Source organism: Ptiloglossa arizonensis, chromosome 7 (genome assembly GCF_051014685.1).
Source record: "Ptiloglossa arizonensis isolate GNS036 chromosome 7, iyPtiAriz1_principal, whole genome shotgun sequence".
Lineage (NCBI taxonomy): Eukaryota > Metazoa > Arthropoda > Insecta > Hymenoptera > Colletidae > Ptiloglossa > Ptiloglossa arizonensis.
The window spans coordinates 8,814,451-8,839,989 of NC_135054.1; the positions used below are offsets into that span (position 1 = coordinate 8,814,451).

Genomic DNA, 25,539 nt, shown 5'->3' on the forward strand with positions numbered 1-25,539 from the left:
CACGTGACTGCAACGTGACGGGTGTGCACCGCATTACTCTAGAATTGCAAGAGCAGTATTGGATATCTATTTCACCTAACGTTGAATCGAACGACAGATATACGACAGTTGGCTTGGTCTCACTTTGTTAAATTTTGCATGGGGTGAACTGAAAAATATTTACAATAAAAAAAAAAAAGCCTACAACTACAACACACACATGTCTTCGAATAGGAAGTTTCACGTTTCCATTGAGGTCAGTGATCACCGTTTCGAACATTTGTCGTAGTTTCGAGACACGTTAATAAAATATAAATTTTAAGCTTCCGTCGAAAGACACGTCAATGAAATATAAATATTTTGAGATTAAACGGTCAGAATGGTATACCATTGCACACCGTTGAATGAATTCAAAGCTCGGTGACGTTAAAATCTCGAAAAAGAAATCTTTACCAATAAATTTGTTCCTATCGTTAGGTTTGCTCCTTCTAAGGGTTTAACGTTGTCTTTAACAGTTTACTCGTACATCCACGAGCAACATAGAACCATTTAGGTATTCCCAATTTAAACTATCCACCCTTCGTACATGCAATTACGATACAATGTACATAATATTACGTTTAACAAGATAATGTAACATATTCTCGTGTGCTAAGAATTTCCTCGCTTTATTGATCGAAAAATTGTTAAAAATTTCTTCTCACGGCACATACACAGTGGAATTTTTAGAATGTTCGTACAGCTGTTGGAATTTGAAAATCTCCGATTTTCTTGTACACGATGTTAACGGTTAAACAGGAACTCTTACGCGTTCGAAAAGTAACTGAAATCATCGTTCCCCCAGTTGTGATACTTAACAATTCGATTAAACGAAACATTCGTTTGCCCGTCATTTTGAACAAATATTCGAGACGATTCTCAAATTTACCTTCGTGTACTCGCATGGAGAACACTTTCGATAATTTATCAACGAAAACAGTGAACTCGTAGCACGTGAAAATGTGTTCAATGTTTCATAAAGACACATATCGTGTGGATGCTTCGAATGGAAACACAGTAGCGGGGAGAACCACCGAGACATTTCGTTACCAAATAGCATGCACACTGGTCCGATGTTATAGTTTACTTATCTCGTGAACGATACCCTGTACACAGAAGCAACAATCCCGATAATTCGATCGATCTTTCCCCCGGGCTCCGTGAAAAATTATTTACAATAATAAAAACATCTCTTCTACGAGTACGAGGACGTGTCCAGGATGTATCACCCTGGATGATCACCCTGCATATCCCCGATTGTACGATCACGACCTTCAAGCGTTTCGTTAGATTGCATAGATTGTTCGTATCCATCGATCCGACACTCCGCGGTATTGATTGACTCGACTGTTGTTCGTATATAACGAGAAATCACGATAACATGCATTAACAAGAAATGGAGAATAAGTAAGCATTAGGGACCGTGTACAGTAGGTTTTCATCTCGATCTCGTTAACAGCTCGTTTCGCCACGAAAGGTAATTCCGACCATGTAGATGAAAGGTGTGTATCGAGTTCGCCCTCTACGTGATCTTGGTCTACGGGGTTTCGAAACTCTGACGATCCATCCGAAGATAAAACGGAACGATCATGCTCGCGCGTATCTATAAAGAACACCAGCGCGAATAATTTGCCGATCGCGACAACGATCGACGAACAACGAAGAGATCTTTCGTTCGATTAACAATCGTAGTTCGGCGGCGTCGACGAGAACCTGGCCGAAAGCAGTTCGTCGAAGATCGTGTATACGACCGAAGTGTTCAATGCTGGCATTCTATTTTCGTCAGAAGCTGTTTGTATAGAGGATAGCAAAGGGTTACCCGGTGTGCGGTTTCCGATCAAAGTCAATTTGATTCTGAGCCACGCGATCCTTATCCCGCCAACTGCCAAGCGACGTGGCGTGTGTTATTCTCTTGTGTACGAAGGAGCACCTTTGTTTCCTTCCTTTTTTTTTTCCTTTTTTTCGATTCTCAAAGAAACGGGAGAGGGACGTTGCATTCGAACGAATTTGTGTCCACGGTCGAGGATACACGAAACGAACCGCTCGAGTAACCGACTTTCTTTTCTTTCTTTTTTTTTCTTCTTCTTCGGGGGGCGAAAGAAAATATTTTTGACGTTGGTCGTACGGTTTCAAGGGTAACATCGCGGGGTGCCGTTTCTTCGATTCGAAGTGGAGGCATCCGGGACTTTTTCAGCTCACCGATCGTTTCTCGAGTAGAACGATATTTATTTTTCATTCGCTGCTAGTAGAGATTTCTACGGGGATTGTATTGGGTCGTTCGTAGAGCCATTTCGTTTTCCAAAATGGAGAATATGTAATTTAATGTAATGTTTATACACTCTTAAAAAATCGTGTTTCATTTTCACCAAAAGAAACGACATGACTTTTCGAACAACCTAATGTATAGCGACACTCAAAGTCGTTCGAAGTCGATTATGAAAGAATGTAATTTTTCTAGAGTGGAATACCAGTTGAAGGTACTCGATCGTTTGTTGAGTGTTACATTGACGTTTGATAAACGAGCAAAGGTTTGATTATCATTTTTAAACAGTTAATAAATGTATCATTTTATTATTTTCTCGAGAGCGAATACTGTTTTGTGACAAAAGTGTATGTCGGTTTTAGGACGAGACTGCATTCTTTTAATCGATAAGAATATAGTTTTGTTGCATCGGAGAAAAGAGCAAATATTTTCGTGCAGTAGTGTACTTGTTTCAATATATATATTTGAAATGGTTATTTTTGGTACACACGTCCTAATACAGTTTCGAAAATATTGCATTTCAGATTTTATCTGGATATAGGGTAGCAGTTTTTTCGTGTCTGTTCTTGTGCATTCCATGTGTTGCTTTACACGCGTTGTTGTAGTTTTTTCAAAAAATGAAAATTTAGCGAACGTGAGCAGCATTTTTGGCTTCCCGACCGAGAAGTTCAACGTCGAATATTTTTTAATAATCGTGATCAAATTTCTGTTAAATAGTGCACACTGGTGACTATTCGATACTTCCTTGATAAAATAGGCAAAATTTACAAAAATTGAATTCGAACCTTATCTATTTATCTCAGCCACCGTGAATTTTCTACCGACTACTAATATTTAGATATTTCGAAAATTTAATGACACTAAATGAGGTTACATTTCTAAATAAAATATTTTTGTAAAATATTCCGTTGCAAACAGATCGAATGTAATATTATACACCCATGTTAACGAAGCTTCGTAGATAGAAAAACGAAAAATGTGTAATCCACGTTTGCATCGACGATCAATTTTTCCAAGATAATTAACAAGAAATGTATTTTCCCTCGTAGAGCATTAAATATACTTTTGTTCTCACTCATTTTTTAAACGAGACAGCTCCTTCTACAACTTATGTTTCTTTTGAGTTGTAACTCTTTCTCCTTACCAGGAAATTAACATTTAGTATTTTTACGTCACAGTTTTTAACCTATATACACAAATATACGTCAAACGCAAAGATAACCATTTTAGTGTAATAAATTCACACACGTTGGCGCGTAATCGTTAACAAATTCCGCATGATCGAGCAAATTTAAACGAATAAAAATTACTGTTTACAAGTAGCTCAGTGACATTAAATACAAGCTTCTTTCGCAATTATTCAAATTTTCATGGTGCAACATATATTACGATTCTTTTCTCACCGAAATATTATGGAACGAAGTTTATAAATACTCTTACGTTTACTTTTTTCCCAAACAATAAGAAAACAATTCAAATACGAAATATTATTCTCCATAAATTCAAGCGAGATGAAATGAAAGAATATTACCGAACAATGAAGCTCGAAGTTTGAAAAGCGAGTGAAATAAATAAAGTTACTTAACGTCCCTGACGAGGGAAATTTATCATTTCTGTTCATAATCATCTCACAGAAAATTGACCATCGAAGCAAACGGTCAGTTATCGGTCCAATTATTTAGTTTCCTGATTTATTTACGATGTATCGTTAAAATCGCTACGGAAAACTTCGTACGATCATCTCGTTAGAAGCAAAGAAAAGAGTATCGCGCGATATCCCCCACGAAATCGACCAATCACTGTCCGAAACATTTTCGATTCCATTGAAACGTAAAGAAGTTACTCGTACAGGTTGCTTCGTGTCCCCCCTCCCCGTGTGGCCCGTGGGAACAAATCTATAAAATAAATGGCGAATTTTGCGGAAAGAAGTGCTCCCTTTAGAAACTTTAACACGCCTTTTTTACAGAAACTGTTTTTTAAGACGTATCTTTATTGATATACGTCGGCTTTGTTTTCGATAAACGTTTCGACTCGAGAAATGTTTCCCTTTATCTCAGTGTGGTCCTGCGGAACAGCGTATTCTGCCTTGTTTGCCTGCACGAGGAGAAGCATACCGGGAGTCGGCATCCCTCCTCGTGCTAAGTTCATCCAATACGTCGTGGATCTTGAAAGGTTTGCTGACGTGGGGCCTGATTGGTTGGTGTTTCAGTCGCCGGATACTCAGGCGTGGCAGAATGATTACCTGCAGGGCACGGGCTGCGAGATGTACACGGAAACACTCTCCCCGTCCTTTACCGGGATGACATTTCCCCAAGCCAGCGAGTAAGTCCTCGCTGCCATTGGCTGCCACACACGCAAACTTTTGAGTACCAAGGATAATACCATGCGTACAGTACACAGTTACACCGTACACTCGCATACATACACGGACACGTACACGCAAACATACACAGAGACACAGCCGCGCGCAGAACACGCACATGCATACATAGATATACATACGTATACACATTACGTACACGTAGCATCGAGTAACGATACATCGCAGGTCTGAACAGGACACGTTACACGAGAACACTTGAGGGACACTCGGAGTGCGAGATTTTCTTTCTCTGTCTGTCTGAATCCTGGATCTCGCACACTTTTTTGTGTATTTCTGACATCGTTGCGAGACATGTACATACACTCGTACGTGGATACGAATGTCACCTCGGTTTTTTGCTCCTTGAACGTTCCTTTCTTCTACCAGAATATTGTTAGATTACAGCGTAGTTTGTTTTTCTCTTTTTCTTTTCTCTTTTTTCTTCTTCTTTACTCTTTTTTTCTTTTTTCTCTTCTTCTGGTTTGGTACTTTGGTATTCTGAATGTATTTTGAAATTTTATACGCATTCGACCGTACATTTTACCAGTAACAACTATTGTATTTTTAACGAATACTTTGCTTTTTTTATACGACTTTTGTACCAATATTTTTACGCTACATAGAAGTAGTTATAGTTGGGACGAATGCAGATTTCACAGCGACTTGAGCGTGCCGTCGTAAGCACCAGCGTGTTCAATTTGTTAAGCACTAATCTAGAAGTGGATGGAGGTCACGAAAATTTAGAAAAAAAAGGAAACAAATTCGATCAAAATTCCGTTGCAAGAAGTATTCTTCTGCTTTTCCGAAAAGTGAGACATTTCCTGAAACTATCGTCGCGTTAAACCTTCACGTACGATAGATCGAGTCATTTATCTTTATTATCTGAAATGTTTTCCATACTTTTAGAATTTCAAACAACGTATCTCACGAAAGTTACGTAATTGTATACAAGACACCCTACGATGATTTTTATTTCAATTAAAGACGTTAAGTGTACATCGGTTATCTCTGTTTTTAAATGGAACTACTTGTGTGTTTATGAAAATTCTAATATTTAGTAATAAAAATACTAATAGTACGAAGATAACTACGAAAATAATATATCACGGTCAACACTGATAATAGATAATAATCAATCTTCATTATTGATTATTATCAATAATGAAGATAATACATTGCATAGTAATGCATGACTGCATCTCACTGCAGTCAATGAGTCTCGTTATAAATATCTACCTATCTACTATCCGACAGTATATACTCGGATAAGACAACTAAGTTTGAGAGGTCTATTTTTACAGTTTAAGATAAAATTAAAAAAAAAACTTACAGCACAAATACTTCAGACATTCGTTCGAAGAATGTGAATACAAAAAAGTATCCATAGAATACATTTCATAATATGCATCAATTACAGGTATTGTGTTACACACATCTTAGACGACTTCAACTTATTACATCGAGATATAAAAATAAGTTACACTAATAAAATATATAGTATTGTCCGGATACTTCTAAGAGAACAGACTAAAGTAACTAAAAACTAAATTTTTGAAAGAATGATAACACGTTGTAACAATAATACTATTAATAATAATAAGGAAAATATTACTATTTAAATGTATTGTTTAAAAGTAATGATATTTTTGCGAGTAACGACATCAAATAATTGTTCAAAAGAAACCAACTTATCGATGTGACACTCCTCACAAAATTCAAATCTACGTCTAAGCATACTTAGACAAAATTAAAATGTTGAATAACACAGACTTCGAACAAATTATATATATATATCTCACGAAATTAACAAATCCTCGGTTTTCCTCGACAGTCCGATGCATATGAATACCTAACTAACGAAATCAATCCACAGAAACGTCACACAGTTACAGAAGAAGTTGATGAAGAAATACACAAAACGAAGAGTATAAAATGGAACAATGGATGCCTTTGAAGGTACTCTAAATACTTACTTACGGTATAAGACGGCGGTATTGACAATAGACTGGCGAAGAATAAGATTATCAAAGAAGATAATATTCATTATTGCTGAATTCATCAAGTACCGAAGACAGAGTCGAGTTTCAGGAACAAGATTACAGTTATTAACTCCTTCAACTAAGATGTACTAGTCGTGGTTTACACCTTCGTAATAATTGATTGTTTAAAGGAAAACTTAAAAAGGATTGATCTAAAAGCGAGACAGTTGTTGTCCATGAAAAAAAAAAATGTAATGCCCTAACTAATCGATATTGAGAGACTCTAAATAAAATGTTGGATAAGTGGGATTAGCCAAATTATAATAGAATGTACTTATACAAGGATAAATTTACACACGAAAGGCACACGATACAACGAAAAGTTCAGAAAAATAAAATATTTTTCTGCGAGAGAAGTTATCTTAACGAAAAGTAAGTACTTAAAGCAGGAGGAAAAGTCAATTCTTTGATGCTGATCTGAGAAAAGAAAATATAGAAACCAGCCAATGCAAAGACAATTCTCTTGGGAACTGAACAAACCTTTGATCGATAAAAAAGCGTTTGTGGAATGGTTAATCGTCTTTCAAGGTTAAATAGAAAAATAGAGAGTTTCGTAATGGCAACCCAGTAACACACTTAACATCAAGTACCATTTGAAGAACATTCTGAACCAGTCAGTTGGTAGTAAATGTAAAATGTAGAGTATATGTATAAGTTATGTTATCACAAGTACAACACTCTTGTGTAACGCCTCTTTCTAGATACGTCGATAGAAGTAACAAAGTAGCATATATTAAACAATGTCCATGCATCTGAAAGAGTACAAGTATCCAATAAACTTGGGTACTGACAGGTACCAACACGTATCTGAAAAGATAGTCACCATTCTATGGTATATTCCAATAAGATCGAACAATCAGCAAGTAAGCTAAATATCTTTCTGCACAACAAAAAAGAAGACACGCCTATTGTACAAGTATAACCGTACCAAATGGCTTAAACGTCATGCTGAAAATAGTTGAAGTGCTCAATGAATTCAAGCATTCGGGGCGTGAAATCAACAGAATGCGAGGAGTGAGAAGATGAGTTTATTAATAATAATTTTAGTACACTTATCGATTATTCGAACGTTAGTGAGACTAAAAAATTGAAATTCTGAAAACTGGAAACTGTGTGAGAGAGAATTAAGTTTTAAATTCTGAAGTAAAGCAAATATTTCAGGTGATAAAGTTTTTCAAGACACTCTGTTTTAAGCTTTTAGATGCCTCGTTTTATTATTCGTTCGATTTACATACAAAGTGAATGTAAACAATAAAGATACATAGAGACACAATCGAAATCCTATAGGTTCGACACTAATAGGTCCAAACGCAGAACTGGATAAACTGTTCAGAACTTAATGACACAGTTCGTACTTAAAATTACAGAAAAAATTAGCGCCTTCAAAAAGAACGAACAATGTTATCATTCATATACATAAATATGTAACTCGCGTAAATTTCGTGTACACACTTCGTGTGTAAGTTGAACTAATAACAAAACATTTCATAAGGTGAAGTAACATTGCCTTCAAGAAGATCAGGCATTAAATACATATTTACCATATTTAAACTTGTACAAAGTTTTGTTACTTTATTTTATTTGTACAAGTAATGCAGAGGCAACATTTTGTCGGCAGACAAAATACTTTACATACTTATAGAGTAGGCAAAATTAACGTTCGTCTTTTTCAGCTTTTTTATCAAGAACTATATTGGCAATCCGGTATGAATTACACTATAGCGTAGCATTCGTAAAACAATCACCAAGGGGGGCACATGAATTGTTTGTCGAAGCAATTTTTGCAACACAACAATGGCTGTATTTTAGAAACACGATCAATTACAATATACAACACTGTATAAAAGTCTTAACCAATTATCGACGATTGGTTTCGCTCGTTTTTCATTATCCTTTAAGTTTTCATCATTTTGATTAATTTTCAGGTGCAAGCGTTTGCGCTGTTTTAGTTAGTGCGCGTAGCGAATTATTTAAAACAAGCGTATAATGGAACAAATATTTTGTGTGTCCGCTTTCTGCAAATGCAACGACAGTGATGTGATTTTTTTGAATACACTGATTTTTCATCAATTTTTTGAATACAATTTCTTGTCATGCTGTTTGGGAAACTAAATACGTCTATCTTCTTTTATTTTTTTTCGTTCTCTTTCCTTTTCTTGCACGGATCGAATAACACTAAACGCGTTGCATAATACTTGTCGCTGAGCAAAAATTTGCTTTTCTGTTGATTAAATTTGTACAAAATTACAAACGGTATCGTGTATCGTACAATTACATTGTACCAAAAATAATTTCATTAAAATTATCCGTGATATTCTGTTCGTTAGAATACGCAGGATTGAAGATAAGTTTCTGTTTCTATAAGGTGGTAAAATTCTTTCACATGGTCATCTATGTTTGTACGAAGCATTATTTGTTGCTTTGTATCCTCAGTTCATCGATAAAGTTGTTCACACGTACACACACGCGCGCGTATGCATATATTACGATACGTCTACGTAATTGGGTTGGTTGATTAGAAACAAAGATATCGAATGGTGATACGGAAGTGTTTTAAAAGCTGTATTCGAAAATTATATGAAACTTTAGTATACGCAATTCGTTTTCGCAATTTTCGAAACGTCCCTATCAATATTCTCGATTTTACCGATTTTATCAGGTGTTCAAATATCCGATTAAGCCAATCAGTAACCGATTATTCGGTTGATATTTGGGTGTACCGATAATACACGGTCACGGTTAACCGAATACAATTACGTTACCATTAGGTAAACTGGTAATGGCGATTAACTGATTAACACAATTTCTCTCACAATGAAATTAGAAATGATAAAATAAGATATAAAGTGGTTTGTTCAGTTATCTCGTTACGTTCATTTCGTTCAAATTGAGGAAAATGTATTTTTCGTTAGAAGAGAAAGGAAATCGTTTAGAATTTCCCGAAAATTATTACCACGAGAAAAAGTGAAATTTTACGTATTATTTATTATTTTTCTATTTTACTTATTGTCAATCGTACAAAATTATGAAGATATTATATTTCAGTTTCCAGTATTAAGTAACTCGGGCTATATCGAAGAAAAAATTTAGAGATACTGTGATATCTAAATATTCAAATAAGAAACAATGTTTTGTAGAGGGTAACTGGGAAATACTTGAACCGTTTTCTGTGCGATCTGCTTTAATCTCTCGTTAACTTTGTTTAATCAGTTAGCCATGCTATACGTGTAGTCGGTTATTCACACTATGTTAACCGTATACTCGGCTATTTCTGATTCCTATTGCTACCACCATGACTCCTATGTGCAATGAGAGTAAAATTGTACGAACATCTACGATAGTCTTTCGTGCAATAGTTGATATTTTATAAATTGAATCCTCCAAATTTTATACTAGTTTTGTTATATAATTGAAGAGCTCGTCTCCCGAATGTCAGACTTCCAAGAGGTAAAGATTGTATTTATTAATTATTATCTCTTATATTATCATCTAAATTAGTCGTCAAAATAGTATCATTGGACATAATATTAACAGTGAGATAAATCATTTGGATAACGTCTAACACATATTTTTCTTCAATATTTTTTCGAATAATTTAATTTTACCATTTAATAATTCTTTGCAAGAAGCAATTGAATAGTATCGACACGAAATTGAATCATTCGATTACTTCAATATTTTTAATACCTTTTTCCTTCTATTTTACTTTTGAATTTTTTCAATTAATTGTTCCCTCAGCCTCCAATTTACTGGATTTAAGACGTTTGAGCAGTACGTTCTTCGATTATGATAACAATTACAATAAATCGACGATAAATCGTGTCATTGTTTCAATGACACGTTGCATAGGTCAATTAACGTTTGAAAATTGTCTAGATCGATGAAATCTGCATGCCTCCCATAGGAACGTATCATGTATTTTCATATTGACGTCTTTACGGCATCATACGATACACAATAACGATAAAATTTTATCGACACGCATAAAGCGCAATTTTACATACAGATAGTATATTTTTGATCAATTTCTTAAGGATACGTGGAAAATGAATTTTCTTTCCGTTTTGCCCTTGCCATAGTGAGTGCTCTTTGGTGTAGCGTTTTAATCTTCCCCACATGAAAAGTGTTCGTTGTACACGCATGCCTGCTGCTCTTAAAATATAATATATTCAATTTTAATTCTAACATTTTCATCAATTGTGGAAAATTTTATAGCTGAGTTCGTGATCGTACATCACAAGTACGACACGAGTACACAACTAGACGATGTTAATAAAACGATTTCATAAATTTGTGTTTTTAACTTCCTAGGTACTCGATAAGTACTAAAATGTGACTAATGGTAAAAATATTCGTATTTATATATACATATATATATATATGATTTCCATCTCTTTCCTGTATTTTTACACCTATTTTACACGATACTAGGTAATTCGTGTGGTTAATTTTATAATTATTGGGTTAAGTCGCGAAAAATATCCAATAGTTATATTTATAGTTATAGACAATGGGTTATACTTTTTTTTCCACTGTAATATCATTATTAATGCGAGACATCGTCAATTAAAGCACAACGGAATGTTAAAGATACAGTATTAAAAATGCGACATTAATGTATTCGAAGCAAAATTTGAACAAAAAAATTCATTTTCTAGTAACACTTTTACTTTATTTCATTGGCCCAATGTTTATTAAATCTAAACTTCTTATTGTTAGCCCAAAGTATACTTAATAAATAGTTAGTTAACACTATTCCTCGAGAAAGAAACCTACTGCGAAATGAAGGACTTTTATTGTTTCATTTTAAAAGGAAGTAATTTCATTATAATAAGAGAATCTGCTATCTCAGTTTAGAATTGCTATATTTTAGAAAAAATAAAAATTGTCGTAGACATAAGTCTACACTTCGTATTAGCGTAATTATTTTTATACGAAATAATCACTTTTTCAAAACTTAACCCAATGGTTAAGCAGTTCAATATGCACAAGCATGCCATTTCTATTGATATTTATTCGGACATCGTTTGTTTATTTAATTAAACATTTTATGGCATAGAAACACTTATGAAAAAAATTAAAGATTCGATATACCAATATCTGTGAGTATTTTATACACAGTTTCAAATCACACGACATTTTTTGAGTCCTTGGAGACGTCTACATTGCTATTTTATTACTGTTGTCCTTTCAGACCCAATTTTTGCACTGTACTTACTGCATGTATTATTTACTTGTCAATGCTGGGCATTACCGAACCATTCTTATCGTCAATAATTACTTTCACAACGTAAGAAATTATTATTATGCAAAAGTACGATGATACTTTAAGTAATATTAATTGCAGATACAATCAATTGAAACGATCTCTAGAAATATAATATTACCACTTAACGATAACTGTCACTAATGACCAATCGATCGAATAGATAGATATTATAAATACAACGTGTAATAAATAAATGAATTAAATTTAGATAAAAAATATCATTCATTATGTATAACATTTGTATCGGATATGTGTCTCATTTATGTACCACAATTGCAACAGTAATTTTACCGGTTAATACCTCGGAGGATTATTTGATTATTTGCAGTTTCAACGTAAAATAGTGTTGTTCCTCGCAATGTTCACCGAAACAAACGTTCTTTGATGGTGTGCCGTAGTATTGGTGCAAACCAGTTTCTTATCTGTAGCCGTATAAATACACCACGTATATACAATTCCAAATGTTATTTTATTCAGCACTGCTATTTACGTGTATAGGGATATTGTTTCGTCCATTTTATCTGTTGATTTTGTACACGTCTGAATCGTCGTCACAATTTGATTTCTGTATGCGGAAGTATACAATCCATCAAGTACGAGCCCTTTGCTGTATTAGACACTAGACATCTTTATTATTATTATGCCACACGGTGCCTGTGTACGCGTTCCAATTGGACACAACAGGAAGATTAGTTTGTTGGCCTGTTCCTCGAATTTTGGAGTAGCATAGGATATTAGAGCGTTAGCCTAGAGCGCACTAGATTTCGTCAATCTTCGCATGACTCGAGTTACTATACATTAACGATTCTATTATACGAACATTCCCTGTTTTACCGCCTGCTGGGACAACCTGCTTTGCATAATTGTTTATTACTTCGTTTCTCGCCGAAATGGTAGAACGGAGCGTCACAGTTCCATTCGTTACGGCCGGTACTAGTTCGACGACACGATGCAAAGTTAGTGACATTAATCGACATTTGTTTTCGAGGAGATTTACAAAAATGTATTCGCGATTAAAGCTGGAGAATAGCGAACGAACTGTGAAAGCTTTGCAACGCTATTTGTATTTGCACACGCTGTGACTAATATCTTGTACGATTCTGCAAAATTTGAAATGAAATTCTCGACTTTCATCTAACCAGTAAAAAGCTTCTGAATGTGTCAAAAGATAAAAAAAATACGAAAGTATTATCAAATTTGTGAAAAAATGTTCAATTCAAGTATTGACGAATCGTACAAATGAGGAGCATGTTAGTGATTTCGTACGTTCACTCGATAGAAATAAATGATCGTTTATGCTCTTTATTTACGACATACAGCATAGTGCGTATTTACGCTTCTAGTCGACGTGGACAGTGTCATTCGTACAGCTTACGACTATGAAGTCAAGCGACACTGTTTACACACGTGACACTACGTTCTTTCAAGTTAATTTATAATATTTGTGCAATTGTTTTCTTTTTTTTTTTTTGTATACCCGTACTCTACGCGCTTAAAAGTCAAAAACGAATGTTGTGAAATTTATTAGTTTAAAAAAAAAATAACTGTTACGTCAGATTTATTAAGCACTTGCTTAAACACATACTATTACATAAATAAATGTTACGTATTCGTGAATGTAAGTAACGATGCTTAGTTTCCTCTACGACGCTATTGAAAAACATCGAATATTATGCAAAACTTCGTCCTAGGTTATGCTTCACAAAATTGAAGTTGTTGCTGCTGGCGATCGAGATAAAGGGCGAAGGAGGTGGCGACAGTAAGATCTCGATCAATCCACGTGGTGCCAAGATCGTTGCAAATACTCAGGGATTCTTCATTGCTCAATCTGCTGATGAAGTGAAGCGGTGAGAATGAAATTTCATAAGTGAACAAAATAGTCAAAGACAGCGATTAATACGGAATTTAATCAAGCTTTATTTTAATATTAGTAACAACTAAAGGGAAAGTTGACGAAATATGTCTAAAGAAGTGATTTATACAATCTGTATTTAAAACGTTAATATTCTTTGATACAAGAAATCGAAAACAAAGCTTCGAGCAATCAATTTTATTTTATATTTTTTTATTTACCTTTCGCAAATTATAATTACCCGTTACGTCCTGATACCCATTTTGTAATTATAAAAGATGAATCTACAGTTTAAAAAATTGAACAACAGTATTCTACAAAATCCTTTTTCAATGAAATATTTGGGCAGAGAACTAAAATTTATACCTGAAGCGGTGTTTAAGCACTTCACTAAAATCAATAATGTTGGGAAGCAGAAGGTTGTTCCACACTTGATGAAGGGTGAAAAATTAGTGTCAAACAGTTTCCATGCAAAATTATACGTTACATGCCTTTATTTCTGTAACGAGCGTAGCCATTTTTTATACGAATACAGTTCTTTGAAAATATACAAAAAATTCACACGTTTATTAAAAAATGTGTCGGTGTTCCCTATAATTTATATTAAAAGATTTCTTTATTGCAATATCGTTCAGTGTAATTAAAGGAAATCTGTTCGTGTAACGAATTACAACGCGTACTATAGAAATAAAGACATAAAATTACTGTACCTATGCAAACTACCAATACTGGATCTAACATCTTCTTTAATAATAACTTGTAAAATACGAACATTATACAGGGTATCCCAATTTCGTCGTTTAAAATATTTTCTCTATTTTCAGTATTTCAACAAAATGTGTTCTACAGCATTTTATAGCTTAACTGGTATTGTTAAATTAGATAGGATACACTGTATATATGCACAAAGAATATTTTTTTAGCCAACTATCCGATTTTTTCGTTTCCAACTGTTTCCTCTTACGTAGTTGTGTATTATTAATTTTTTAGTTATTCATACGTTGGTAAATTTGATTTTATTCAATTGTATCTCTGGTTATTGTAAACATAATTCATCGACCTAAATGTACGTAACCAATATTAAATATTTAATTACGATCCAATATTTAATATTTAATTACGATCCAATATTTAACATTTAATTGCAATCTAATACTTAATATATGATCACAACTTAATACTCAACACTTAAGTATAATTTGTATAAAAATATTTAATATTTAGTTACACAATACTTTGAAGCGTCGAGTTTATGTTTAGAACTACCACTGTTTCCTTTCCACACAATCACGTTCGCAATAAACTTTTGAGAATAATCGCTCGTTGTATATTTTCAGGGCGTGGTTCTATTGCAAAGCATGCCACGAGGATATTAAAGATGAAACTCTGATCAAGAAATGCAAGTGCAAAAATTGTAAGTTTTTCTAGTCTAGTGACACTCCTTAACAGTTTCTTTTGATTCTTGTTGAGTTCTCTGCTATCGAATCTCTTACTAATCGGCCTCCAGTTTCACGGAGATACTTTATATACATGACAATTAACGATATATCTGTGTACATACAGCACGCTAGATATATCGAAGATGTTGCGAATCACACGTCAGTCGATTACTTAAATCCCTATCGAAGATCAATTATGGCTATTTGCATCGAACCCGAAGAATTTGTGTGACTCGCAAACAGTTAACGACTTAACATAGAGTTACGTATAAGACCAGGCGAATCACACAGGAAGCTCTTTTTATCCATGACTCCTTCACCCTGTCCCGTTACTTTTCTTCCCGCGTCCTTATGCCACGAAAAGCCGTGGCAGTAATTACTGCGACAATTAACGAAGTGACATGGTTATGACCATCCTCTTGTGATATATTGTGATCTAGTGGGGCAGCAGCAGCGCTCCTGGGGCCGGGACTTAGGTAACGTCTCATACTCGTTCGCTAAGCCTTTACTATCGTCTATAACTATTGCCTTTACGTCTTTGTTCTTTCTTTTATATCTTCTTAACCCTCTTCTGTATCTCTCAGTTTGATTCATAAACTGTACCCATTCAAACATTAACAATCTCTCATCACCCAAACCCCGTTCATCACCATTGGTTTTACTCCCAAAGTTTCTGCCTCTAAAAACGTCTGCCATTTTTCTCTTCCCCTTCTTTCTTCCCCACGTTCCCCGTCTTTCTATCATCTTTTATCTGCCTATATCTTTGTCTCTTTGCATATCTCTATCTCTCTATGTCTTACTTATGTGTACATATGCCTCGAGTTTCTAACCATTGTCTTGCATATATACGCTAAGACAGTGGCGATGATCATTATGATGATAATAATGGCGATGAGATTATGACACCATTAATCTTCATTGAAAGACACTGTTCAAGGCGATTGCGATGCCACCGATTGGGTATTATTCGTTTTTCACGGTCTTTCGTGTTTTATTTACTTTATTTACCATCTCGACACGATACAATCGTTTTAACGTTTCGATTCAATGCTCCGAACAATTTTTAAATAATTGCGCGCACTTGCGTCGTACGATTTTGATCGAACTCGCGTAACGCACAGTTCGTGGTGTACCTACCCACTGTGCGAGAAAGGCTGTTCGATCGATCGAATCGCCATCGTTTCGTTTCTACCTCTCGATCGAGCGACGTGAAAAATGAAATACCTTTGGTACATGACACGTGAAATGTAATCCTTTTATAGTTCAGTCAGTTGGCGCATGTCCACCTGGCCAATCAACCAAATTAGCCTGCACTCTAGTGTGTGCTCTTCTCGCTCGTCTTGCATGCATGATTAGATCCCAATCCGGATATTTTTATGCCTTAACGGCATGACAGCTTCGTAAAAATCTCTCTATCTCTCACTTTCTCCCTTTACTCTGTTTCTCTTGCCAATTTCTATGGCTGTTTAACATAATTTTGCTCCGATCGTGTGGGAACTCTCAGCGTGCCAGCTGTTATTGATGAGACCTTCACCGGCCCATAGGGCTGACTGATTGCGAATTAGTCGCGCGTCTTCTGCGCTCCCGCTCTAATCCTGACACGGTGTACGTTCTATCCGTGATATTGAACTGTTTCGAGACGCTTCTATGGTAAGAGTAATTTTTCGAAGACTCTACGAAGACTACCGAAGGCATCGTGACAGACCTTCGAGCAAGGACTTCGTTCAAATTAATCTACAACCCCCTACTTTGTTGTTTACGATGTTACACGACATTAACATACACATCCATGTACACGGTTCACCTGGGCTCATCTAGATCAATGTTCTATACAGAATTCAGTGTCCATCATGATTGAATTTTAAACCCTGGGCAAACAAGTTTCTCTCACGAATCTCTTTTCGTTGCCAGATCGCAGAGAAAACTTTTCGTTTTCTTTTTGTTCTGTTTGTTTGTTTGTTTTTTTTTTCAATTTTTTTTTTTTTTTTTTTTTCTTCGATCGACGACGCTTTAGTCGTTTTAGGCTGCAAGAGAATTCGAAGATGGCTAGGAACACGTCGAAGGTATCCGAAATACTATGGCGAGTTTTATTTAATTTTACTTTCCAGCATCTTTCGTCCCGATTGTACAGTGGATAACTCTTATTGTTCGATGGTTGGGTTGTAAGCGATGAATACAGCTTTTACTTTCGGATTCGTATGTAAATTTGGCTGAAATGAAATATAACGAGTAAACGCTTATTTACAAGAGAACATTTCTTTACTCCGATAATAAGTTTCATTTATTAACGAGAAACCAGACTAAATAAATATTGTCCTTCAATTCTTACTAAAATCTAATATTCTATCAACTCTCTCGCTGCTAAGTTTATACATACCTCGATAAGTTAATACTCATATTCCAAGAAATGTATAAATACATTGATAAATTACATTCAATTTACTTGTTTTTCTTTTTTTTTATCTAATTCGTAAAATCTCGTCGATCCATACGAAGTAACATTCTCCGAAACATTCGAATGTTATTGAATATGTATGCGACGATTTCTATATTTGTCACGAGCGTGTTACAGCGAAAGAGTTATACAATATAAAAGCACTGAACTATATTTTTCGATCTCATTTCAGAGTTCAAATTTTTATAGATTTGTGGACGTACGAATCCTGTGGCAAAGTTGTCGTGAATATACTCAACCACCCCTATTTGTAACGTTTGTAGCGTTAGCTGTGCAGATAAGCCTCTCCTCTCCCAAGTTTCAGTTATTTCGACAGTATGACCCTACCTGTTTATTCACAAACGTCTATCCGGACCGATCGCTCGATTTTTACAGATGTGGGGATGATGATGATGCAGACTGGCATGGTGAAAGGAAACACTGCCTACAGCAGTTACCTCGACGGTACGCGTCTTTACACCTTCCTTTCTTTCCTATTAATCCCAATGTAAATCCTGTCGAATTACTTTTGGAACTTTGTCAGAATAATCGTAAAGAAGAAAAAAGATTTTCAAAGCATTTGTGGGGCAATACGTAATCGAAAACGATTATTATTCTGACAAATTTTCTCTGTTTGAGTCAAATTGGAAAACTTGAGTAAAAATATTTGTTGCATATTGTGTATGTGTTTGTATTCGCCAATACTTCGAGAGAGCGATTGACTCAAGCAGAGCTTCATTGGTTTTGACAATGAACGAGGTAAGATGATAAAAATGATGCAAAAAGAAAAGAAAATGCAAAATCAAAGTTCAATATTTAATATTCCACGTTTACATGCACTTACTCCACAGTACCTTTGAACTTTTTGCTCTTTGACATTGTTCGGTTCGTATTGTTCTCGCTGGGCTTTTGCTAGAGCTGAAATTTGTCGAGCATCGTTCTCTAATAAAGCAGGAACGTCGAGTTCGAACCGGTTGAAGACCATTACTAACTAACAATATAATGGTCTCTTGCGCGTCGCACAGTGAGTGCGAAAGTACTCGTATCTCGTGGACTTTTGATTCCAAATGATAAACATATTGTAGAAGAAAACGTGAATGAATAGTAAGACGAGAAAAAGGTAGATATTTTATTGTCTGCATTATTACTCGATAACAATATCATTGATATATAGTCAAATGTATCGTATAAAATTTTAAACGTACATCACAAAATGGTTTGTATTTCTATGAGCTTTTGACGCATTAAATCAAAATATTTAGATTCTAATTTTCTATAATATTTACGGGGATCTAAATTATAGAAATATTAGTCTCGAATAAAGTCCGTATACCGAGAATAAAGAAAGTGAGTAGAATGGACCGAGAGCGAGTGAGATAGAGCAACCGCGAGTGAGTCTCGCATTACATGCGCTCGGTTAATTGGAAAAATATAAAAGGAATAATGAAACATGAAGAACAGATCCGCGATTGTATGGTTGCAGAAGAAATTGTGAATTTAGTATATATTGCATTTGCAACAAAATAAAATTCCTAAATATTTTACGCGAACTTGCAAGAATTCGTAAAATTATCAAGCAAACTCGTATATTACATTTAACTTAAAGTATACACAAATCGTTTACGAGCTGTGGTTAGAACCAACAATGAGACTGTTAAATATTAATCATATTAATACCAATTCCGTATGATACCAAATAGTTACAGTACGAATTTGTGATGTCGTTTACAGTATAATTCCCATGAAAAGGAATCGTTTGAAAATTCTGAGAATAAAGTATTTTTGTTATTGCTCGTCTGAATATTCTTCTCACGTTTTCTATCGATATGTACGAATTATTTGCAATCAAAAATTAACGCGATACAAATACTTTTGTCGCTTATTGCAAATGTACAGCGTGTTGGAAACTATTTGTCAGGCTTTCACAGATAAATTTACAACGTTCGGATTGGTAGGAGTTAATAAAAAGACACGGTGTAAACTTCATCTTGATCCTGAGATTCTAGGTCGAATTTGTTTCTGTTATTACGTACTCTACCTGACGCAAGGATGAGAAGTTCAAAGGGAACCGTGTATCGCAAGCAAACTGCTTTTTCACGAAACATTGTTAAAGTTTTTGGAGCCACTTAGATTGCGTAGCATTACCCCCCGAAAACAAAACATATCTTCTACTCCGTCTTCTGTTGTTGCGTACACGAACACTCTAGCGGGAACAAAATAAACTGTCTGCTCAAGGCCACCGATAGACTGTCTCCGCCTCACCGTTTGGCAACCTTGTTGCTCTGTCTCTGCTTACCGCACGATACTCGCGATGCAGTCATTTGAAATAGTATGCCAGTTGGCCGCCATTGTTTGCACGAAAAAGGTGCCAAATTCGAATGATGTATTTATTAACTGTTTTAGTTGTTCCAAGGCATGTGTTCAGACTCGTGTCTTAGAATGCGTCCTGTTTCATCTGTGCTTAATTAAATATGTGCTTGTGTTTATGTCGAATTTTATTAGCTGCCACTACTGTGAGATTACGTCCAAGTCGCGTCTCGTTTGAGTGTCTGGTTTTCGAACCTTTTCACGCATAAAAGGTCGCTTTAAAGGGGTTTGGTGATGCAACTAACGAATCAGTGGCGGAGATATCCATCATGGAGCAGCTCTTTTACGATGTGGTGGGGGCATATGAGAATTGGATCCGAGAGATTGCACACTTGGTGAGGCCACTGATTACGAGTATTTATGGTACGTCGATCTCTATCGAGGCACCAAGAGGGTCGCGTGATCGACAGAAACGTGGAAATTTTATGCTAATGAAAAACTTTATGACAGCTTCTAGGGGCCAGGGACCGATGTATGAATATTCTTGGCAGATGTTTCTCTCGAGAGCTCTTGCAAATTAAGGCTCTGTCTGTCGAACCGAAAGGAATGTTACTGCGATGGTCGTACTAGGTGCGATTTACGGTTCCAAAAGTGACCTTGAGCGGTCAATTAATTTTGTTCTGACCTACGTGAACTGGTCTGTGTGCGGATTTTATACAAGCACAATACAGGGTGCAAAAATACAATTAGTTAGATAGACTTCAATAACAGTATAAACAGCACGTTGCAAAGTGAACAATTCAATATAACACGTATATTGCTCGTATATAGTGGATGAAACAAGTATAGCGAGGTTGTACGAACAATACAGAGCAAAGACAGTAGTACCCTTCAGGGACTGATCTGACCTTTTTGTAGGTACTGACAGTTTGATCCTACAGTGCGCAATTCTTTTTCATTTTACTGTATTTCTGTTTATCTGAATCAGGGGTTGACAACGGCTCGCAGTTCCCAAATGAAAAAATTCTTTTATTAACTACAGATGAATGTAGCCCGGCACCCACTCGTTTGTCTTATACGGTCACTGATCTCTATCCACAAGATGGTTGCCGACCTCTGATCTAAAGGAATATGAGGCCAGAAATACAGGAGCAAAGAAGGTAGTGAAACACTTTTTTTTCTACAAAAGAAATCAACGACTCGATAAATATGATCACCGTAATGTAAATAATATACAGTTAATGATAGAAAACTGAGTTGATCAAAATATTGCACAATGTTGGGTTAAGTTGGGTCCTACTGGGCGCCTCAAAATGGACAGACGTTAAAGACAAACATAGACACTGATCTTGTACAAGTTAATGCATTAAAATTCATTCGCAATGAGCATTTATACATATTTAAGAAATAACTTGTTCGTTGGTTTGACGTTCTATTATAAATTGCACGTAGTTTGATCGTGTTTAGGTTAAAACCGTTTTGGAAGCTTCGATCCGCTCTGTCGGACAATTCACTGCACAATGATTCTGCGCATGTGCGTCAGGACACTGTAGCAACGCCGTCTAGCGTTTCAGCCGCGAGTTAACTAGTATCGTACCGTGAACGAAAAGAGGTAGCATGTTATGAGTATATATACCCCTTAAACAGCAGGGGAGTTACTATACTGCGATGGCTAGCATAAGGGCCCACTACGGGCCCACTACCTCTTCTCTAGTATTCAGAGCTGGAACGAAGACAAAGCTAAGGAATGTGGGTTCGATTGGTGTCAATAGTTTAGTTTCACTTCTATCGATGCACAATGTCAGTTGCATACTGTTGTCCGAAATGATCACATCAATTAGTATTACTTAATTGAATGGTGGGGGTAGGCTCTTGCTCCTGTGCCGTCTCGTTCAATTTTTTTTTCCAGCTTTGAATGATACTTTCTCAGAGGAACCACGCGATGGAAAAGAGACAACCATAAGCTATCCGTTGTGAGAAAGTTCATAGACATTGCGCATAACGTATGTGTTAGTGTCGCATTCAGACAGGAGTGGGAGAACCCCAGATGTCTGGTGATCTGGCTTTTACAGTGCTGTCGTAACAATTGAGTGTGCCTATAGTTCTACAGTATGTATTCCTTCGCTAAATTCAGATTGGAAGAAGCACATTCTTTTTAGAAGCAGTACCACGTTATCTATCGACTAAAATTTCATCAATATTTTGTGAAAAGAAATGGCTCGTTCGCGATACACGGTTTCTTTTAAACGTTACATTTACTTTCGACGAGAAAAATTTGTGGAATTGAGGAGAAAAGTTTGACCTCGAAACACAAGGTCAAGTTACACTTTACGGAAAATTTTTTCTGTCAATCTCCACCGTGCACTTCCGAGCATCGAAATTCACCTGTGAAAAACACGACGATAAGATTTCGTGCACTCTGTTCAGAGTTGCGTTTAATGCGCATTTGGCCACAGTTCTCACGTGAAATCGTTGTTTCTGCAGATACGCATTTACGCTAAGCACGTTCTATCGAATCGTATATTCTGTGTCTACACATGTTCATGGCTGTTACGTTTCACTAATTAACAAAGTTGCTCGTTTCAGGCTTGGCAATAATTAACCGTTGTTTCAGTGTGCTCACGCGAAGCATCGTTAAATACTTTCCTCACGTTTATGGTTAGAAAGTATTCGTTTCTTCTACTAAGCGATTTTATCAATTTTGAAAATGATGTTGAACGAATTGTTTGGATGTTTTTCAATTTACAAACCGTGTATATCTGTAGGTTGGTTTAGAACCAAGGTACCTTATATATATATACATATATTTACATATATATACACACATATATATATATATATACATATATATACATATATATAAATATATAAATATATATACATATATCTATAGTATTGCTCAATATTTCATCGTAAGATTTTTTACAAGCTGATTAATCTAGCCCGTTTTGCACATGCATATAATGTGAAGTTATGTGTTATTACTACAAATGCTTGGTACGTTACGCGAAATTCAATTCCAAGAATTGTTATACTCGTGGAAGTGAACAAATTTTATCAAATATTTTTTACGTGAATTATTTCACGCAGAACACCTTTGAAATATAACAATATTGAAACATACTTTATTCTCCTAGAATCAGGCCACGTTAAACTGTCCATTGTCTCATTTAATAAAATCTAATTCAATATTAATTGTGCGAAGTAATATATATGGTATAACACAGCAATTTCATATGCCATTTTCCTTTTAATGAGTGCATAAGTTCTACCAGTTTTTTTCGTATGAAATTAAAACGCGACAACTTTTATAGCAAATGCTTTTACCGTATTATACTTATCGTTACTAAAGATCACGTTTTTGCATGTTTCTGTGAGTTATAAGATAATAGTTATTTCCTGTTAAAAAGTGTTTCCGTATTGAATTTATTTCCACTAAGGAGTTAAATGTTACCTCTTTCGAATAATTTTTTAAAAATCAAATGAAATAATCGTTGTTTTAGAAACACCATTTTTCATTCATGAACTTTAGAATTTATAATTACGACATATAATTGGGTGATCATTTCTAGACTTTGAATATTTTTTTTCTTAATTAAATTTGAATCAAATAATCGTATCATTATCATCGATTTCGGTAGTTCGTTTGGAGCATGAGTTCTCTTCGAAAAGAAATGTTACTCTTTTGATTTTCTGCATATATATATATATATATATATATATATATATATATATATATATATATATATATATATTCTCTGTAGAGATTGAGTCACATAAAACTAGCAATCGATTAAAAATAGATTTATACGTAACTGGAACTTTTACTTGTATACAGCATCGGATAAAATCAGTGGAACTTGTGTACTCATAATTAGTATGTAGATAAATTATATACAATTGAACGAACCGTTCAAACATGAGAGATCGAGTTCCCAGTCTGAGAACTCGAGAACTTGCGCGTGTCTCGCGTCACCAACACTATCAGGAATACTCAAAAGTCCCACATTTCTATTGTTACTTGCGAAGTATTTTAATGACTATAAACAGACTTACAGCGATCTTCGAAAGTTTCGTTCCAATACCGGTGACCCCATTTACGAAGAAGAGAGATCGATGGTGTACGTGTGAAACAAAAGCTCCGAAAGCGTTTGCAGCTCTCGAATTATGAACATGACTTACAAAGTGAATGCCTTCGGTATATATAAACTCCTTAAGTTTCTAAGTTTACATGGATGATGGTGATCAATGCCCAGGGTTTATCGAACATACCAGGCTCAATATACTCCATTCTCCCTTCACACGTTACGCACATTTAACATCATTCACCAACGTCACAACAATAACGTTAGCACTGTAATTATTATTAATTTGTAAGATAAAACGATCCCCAATAGGAGTTCTAGTAACCACAGCACATGAGGTGGACAGTGTACCTTTGTGTGTTTTAACCCTCGCAATAGACCAGAGTCATTTAACCAATAATCAGCAGTTTATTGACAAAATTCTCCGTCGATTGTCACGTTGCAGTGGAATTCCTAAAATGAATTTACCATGAAAATTCGAATACGGAGATTTGCCTCCACGAGCTTTTACACAGATTTCTCCATCATGATAGATGACACGCAGACGTGTCTTGTTCTCTGTTCGGTTCAGCATCAGACATTTAAATATTAGTATAAAATTCACTGCTATAGAATGACTGCAATATGTGACCCATCGATCGAGACTGGATCTACACATAGACCCTCTCCACCTGTTGCCACCTCCTGCATCTAGGTTGACATTATTTTGGTATGACAACTAACAGCTCTGGTTCTCCTCCCTTCGGGCAGTGGCCACATTCCGGAAAGGCGTGCGAGCTGTTCAAATGGTTGGAAGAGCAAGTATGTATCCCCCGCGTGTAGATTCTATTCCACGATATTATTTCCTTTTTTCATACTTTTTGTTTCGTCATTCCAGAATCTGAAAACTAGCCGAGAACCAAATGCAAAGTAAAGCACATCACCGATTCTATCAGACCTTTAATTCGATTCGGCTTCAAAATTGATAACCTACAATGGGATATCAAATTTAAACGCGTAACGTTAATTTTGGTAACAAAGATCACACGGTGATGTACATTAATAGTAAACTGCATTCGACTTAAAGGTCTCACGCATATTAGAGTTCTCCTTTCATTTTTTTCATGCGACACACATTAATTGTTTGCGTTTTAACGTGCAAAATTGTACGAATTGGAACCATTACCTCGTGCAATTGTTTGTTTACACCGGCCATAACGATGTCAAAAATTTTTCAAATTTACAACAGTCGCTGAATTATTTATTCGTATACGTTTGATATATTAACTTGAAGGAGTGATACACTCGTTAAGGTCTATTTGAATAAAATTCAATTCAACAAGACATCTAACGAAAGACAGGTGCACTTCGAATCACCGACGAACTTTCCATCGATAATACTTTCATCGACGCTGTTTCACCAATTTCGAGATTGATTAATGTTATCACGCGTACCAATTTTAATCAGCATTACCCGGCATCTATTACTATC

The 25,539-nt window shown here is 35.5% G+C and overlaps 1 protein-coding gene across 50 annotated transcripts in view; it reads left to right on the forward strand.

Moving 5' to 3' along the window:
• Slo (calcium-activated potassium channel slo) overlaps positions 1 to 25,539 on the forward strand; it is a 149,382-nt gene that overhangs the window by 100,525 nt on the left and 23,318 nt on the right. For 22 of the 50 annotated variants that reach the window (XM_076315902.1, XM_076315901.1, XM_076315913.1 and 19 more), the window contains 3 exons: positions 13,643 to 13,798; positions 15,141 to 15,217; positions 18,073 to 18,141. In XM_076315902.1, the coding sequence (XP_076172017.1) occupies positions 13,643 to 13,798; positions 15,141 to 15,217; positions 18,073 to 18,141 (302 nt within the window). Of the gene's footprint in view, positions 1 to 4,490; positions 4,604 to 13,642; positions 13,799 to 15,140; positions 15,218 to 15,682; positions 15,719 to 18,072; positions 18,142 to 24,818; positions 24,870 to 25,539 lie in introns of all 50 variants that reach the window. The other 28 variants (XM_076315924.1, XM_076315926.1, XM_076315925.1 and 25 more) reach the window with 6 other exon arrangements.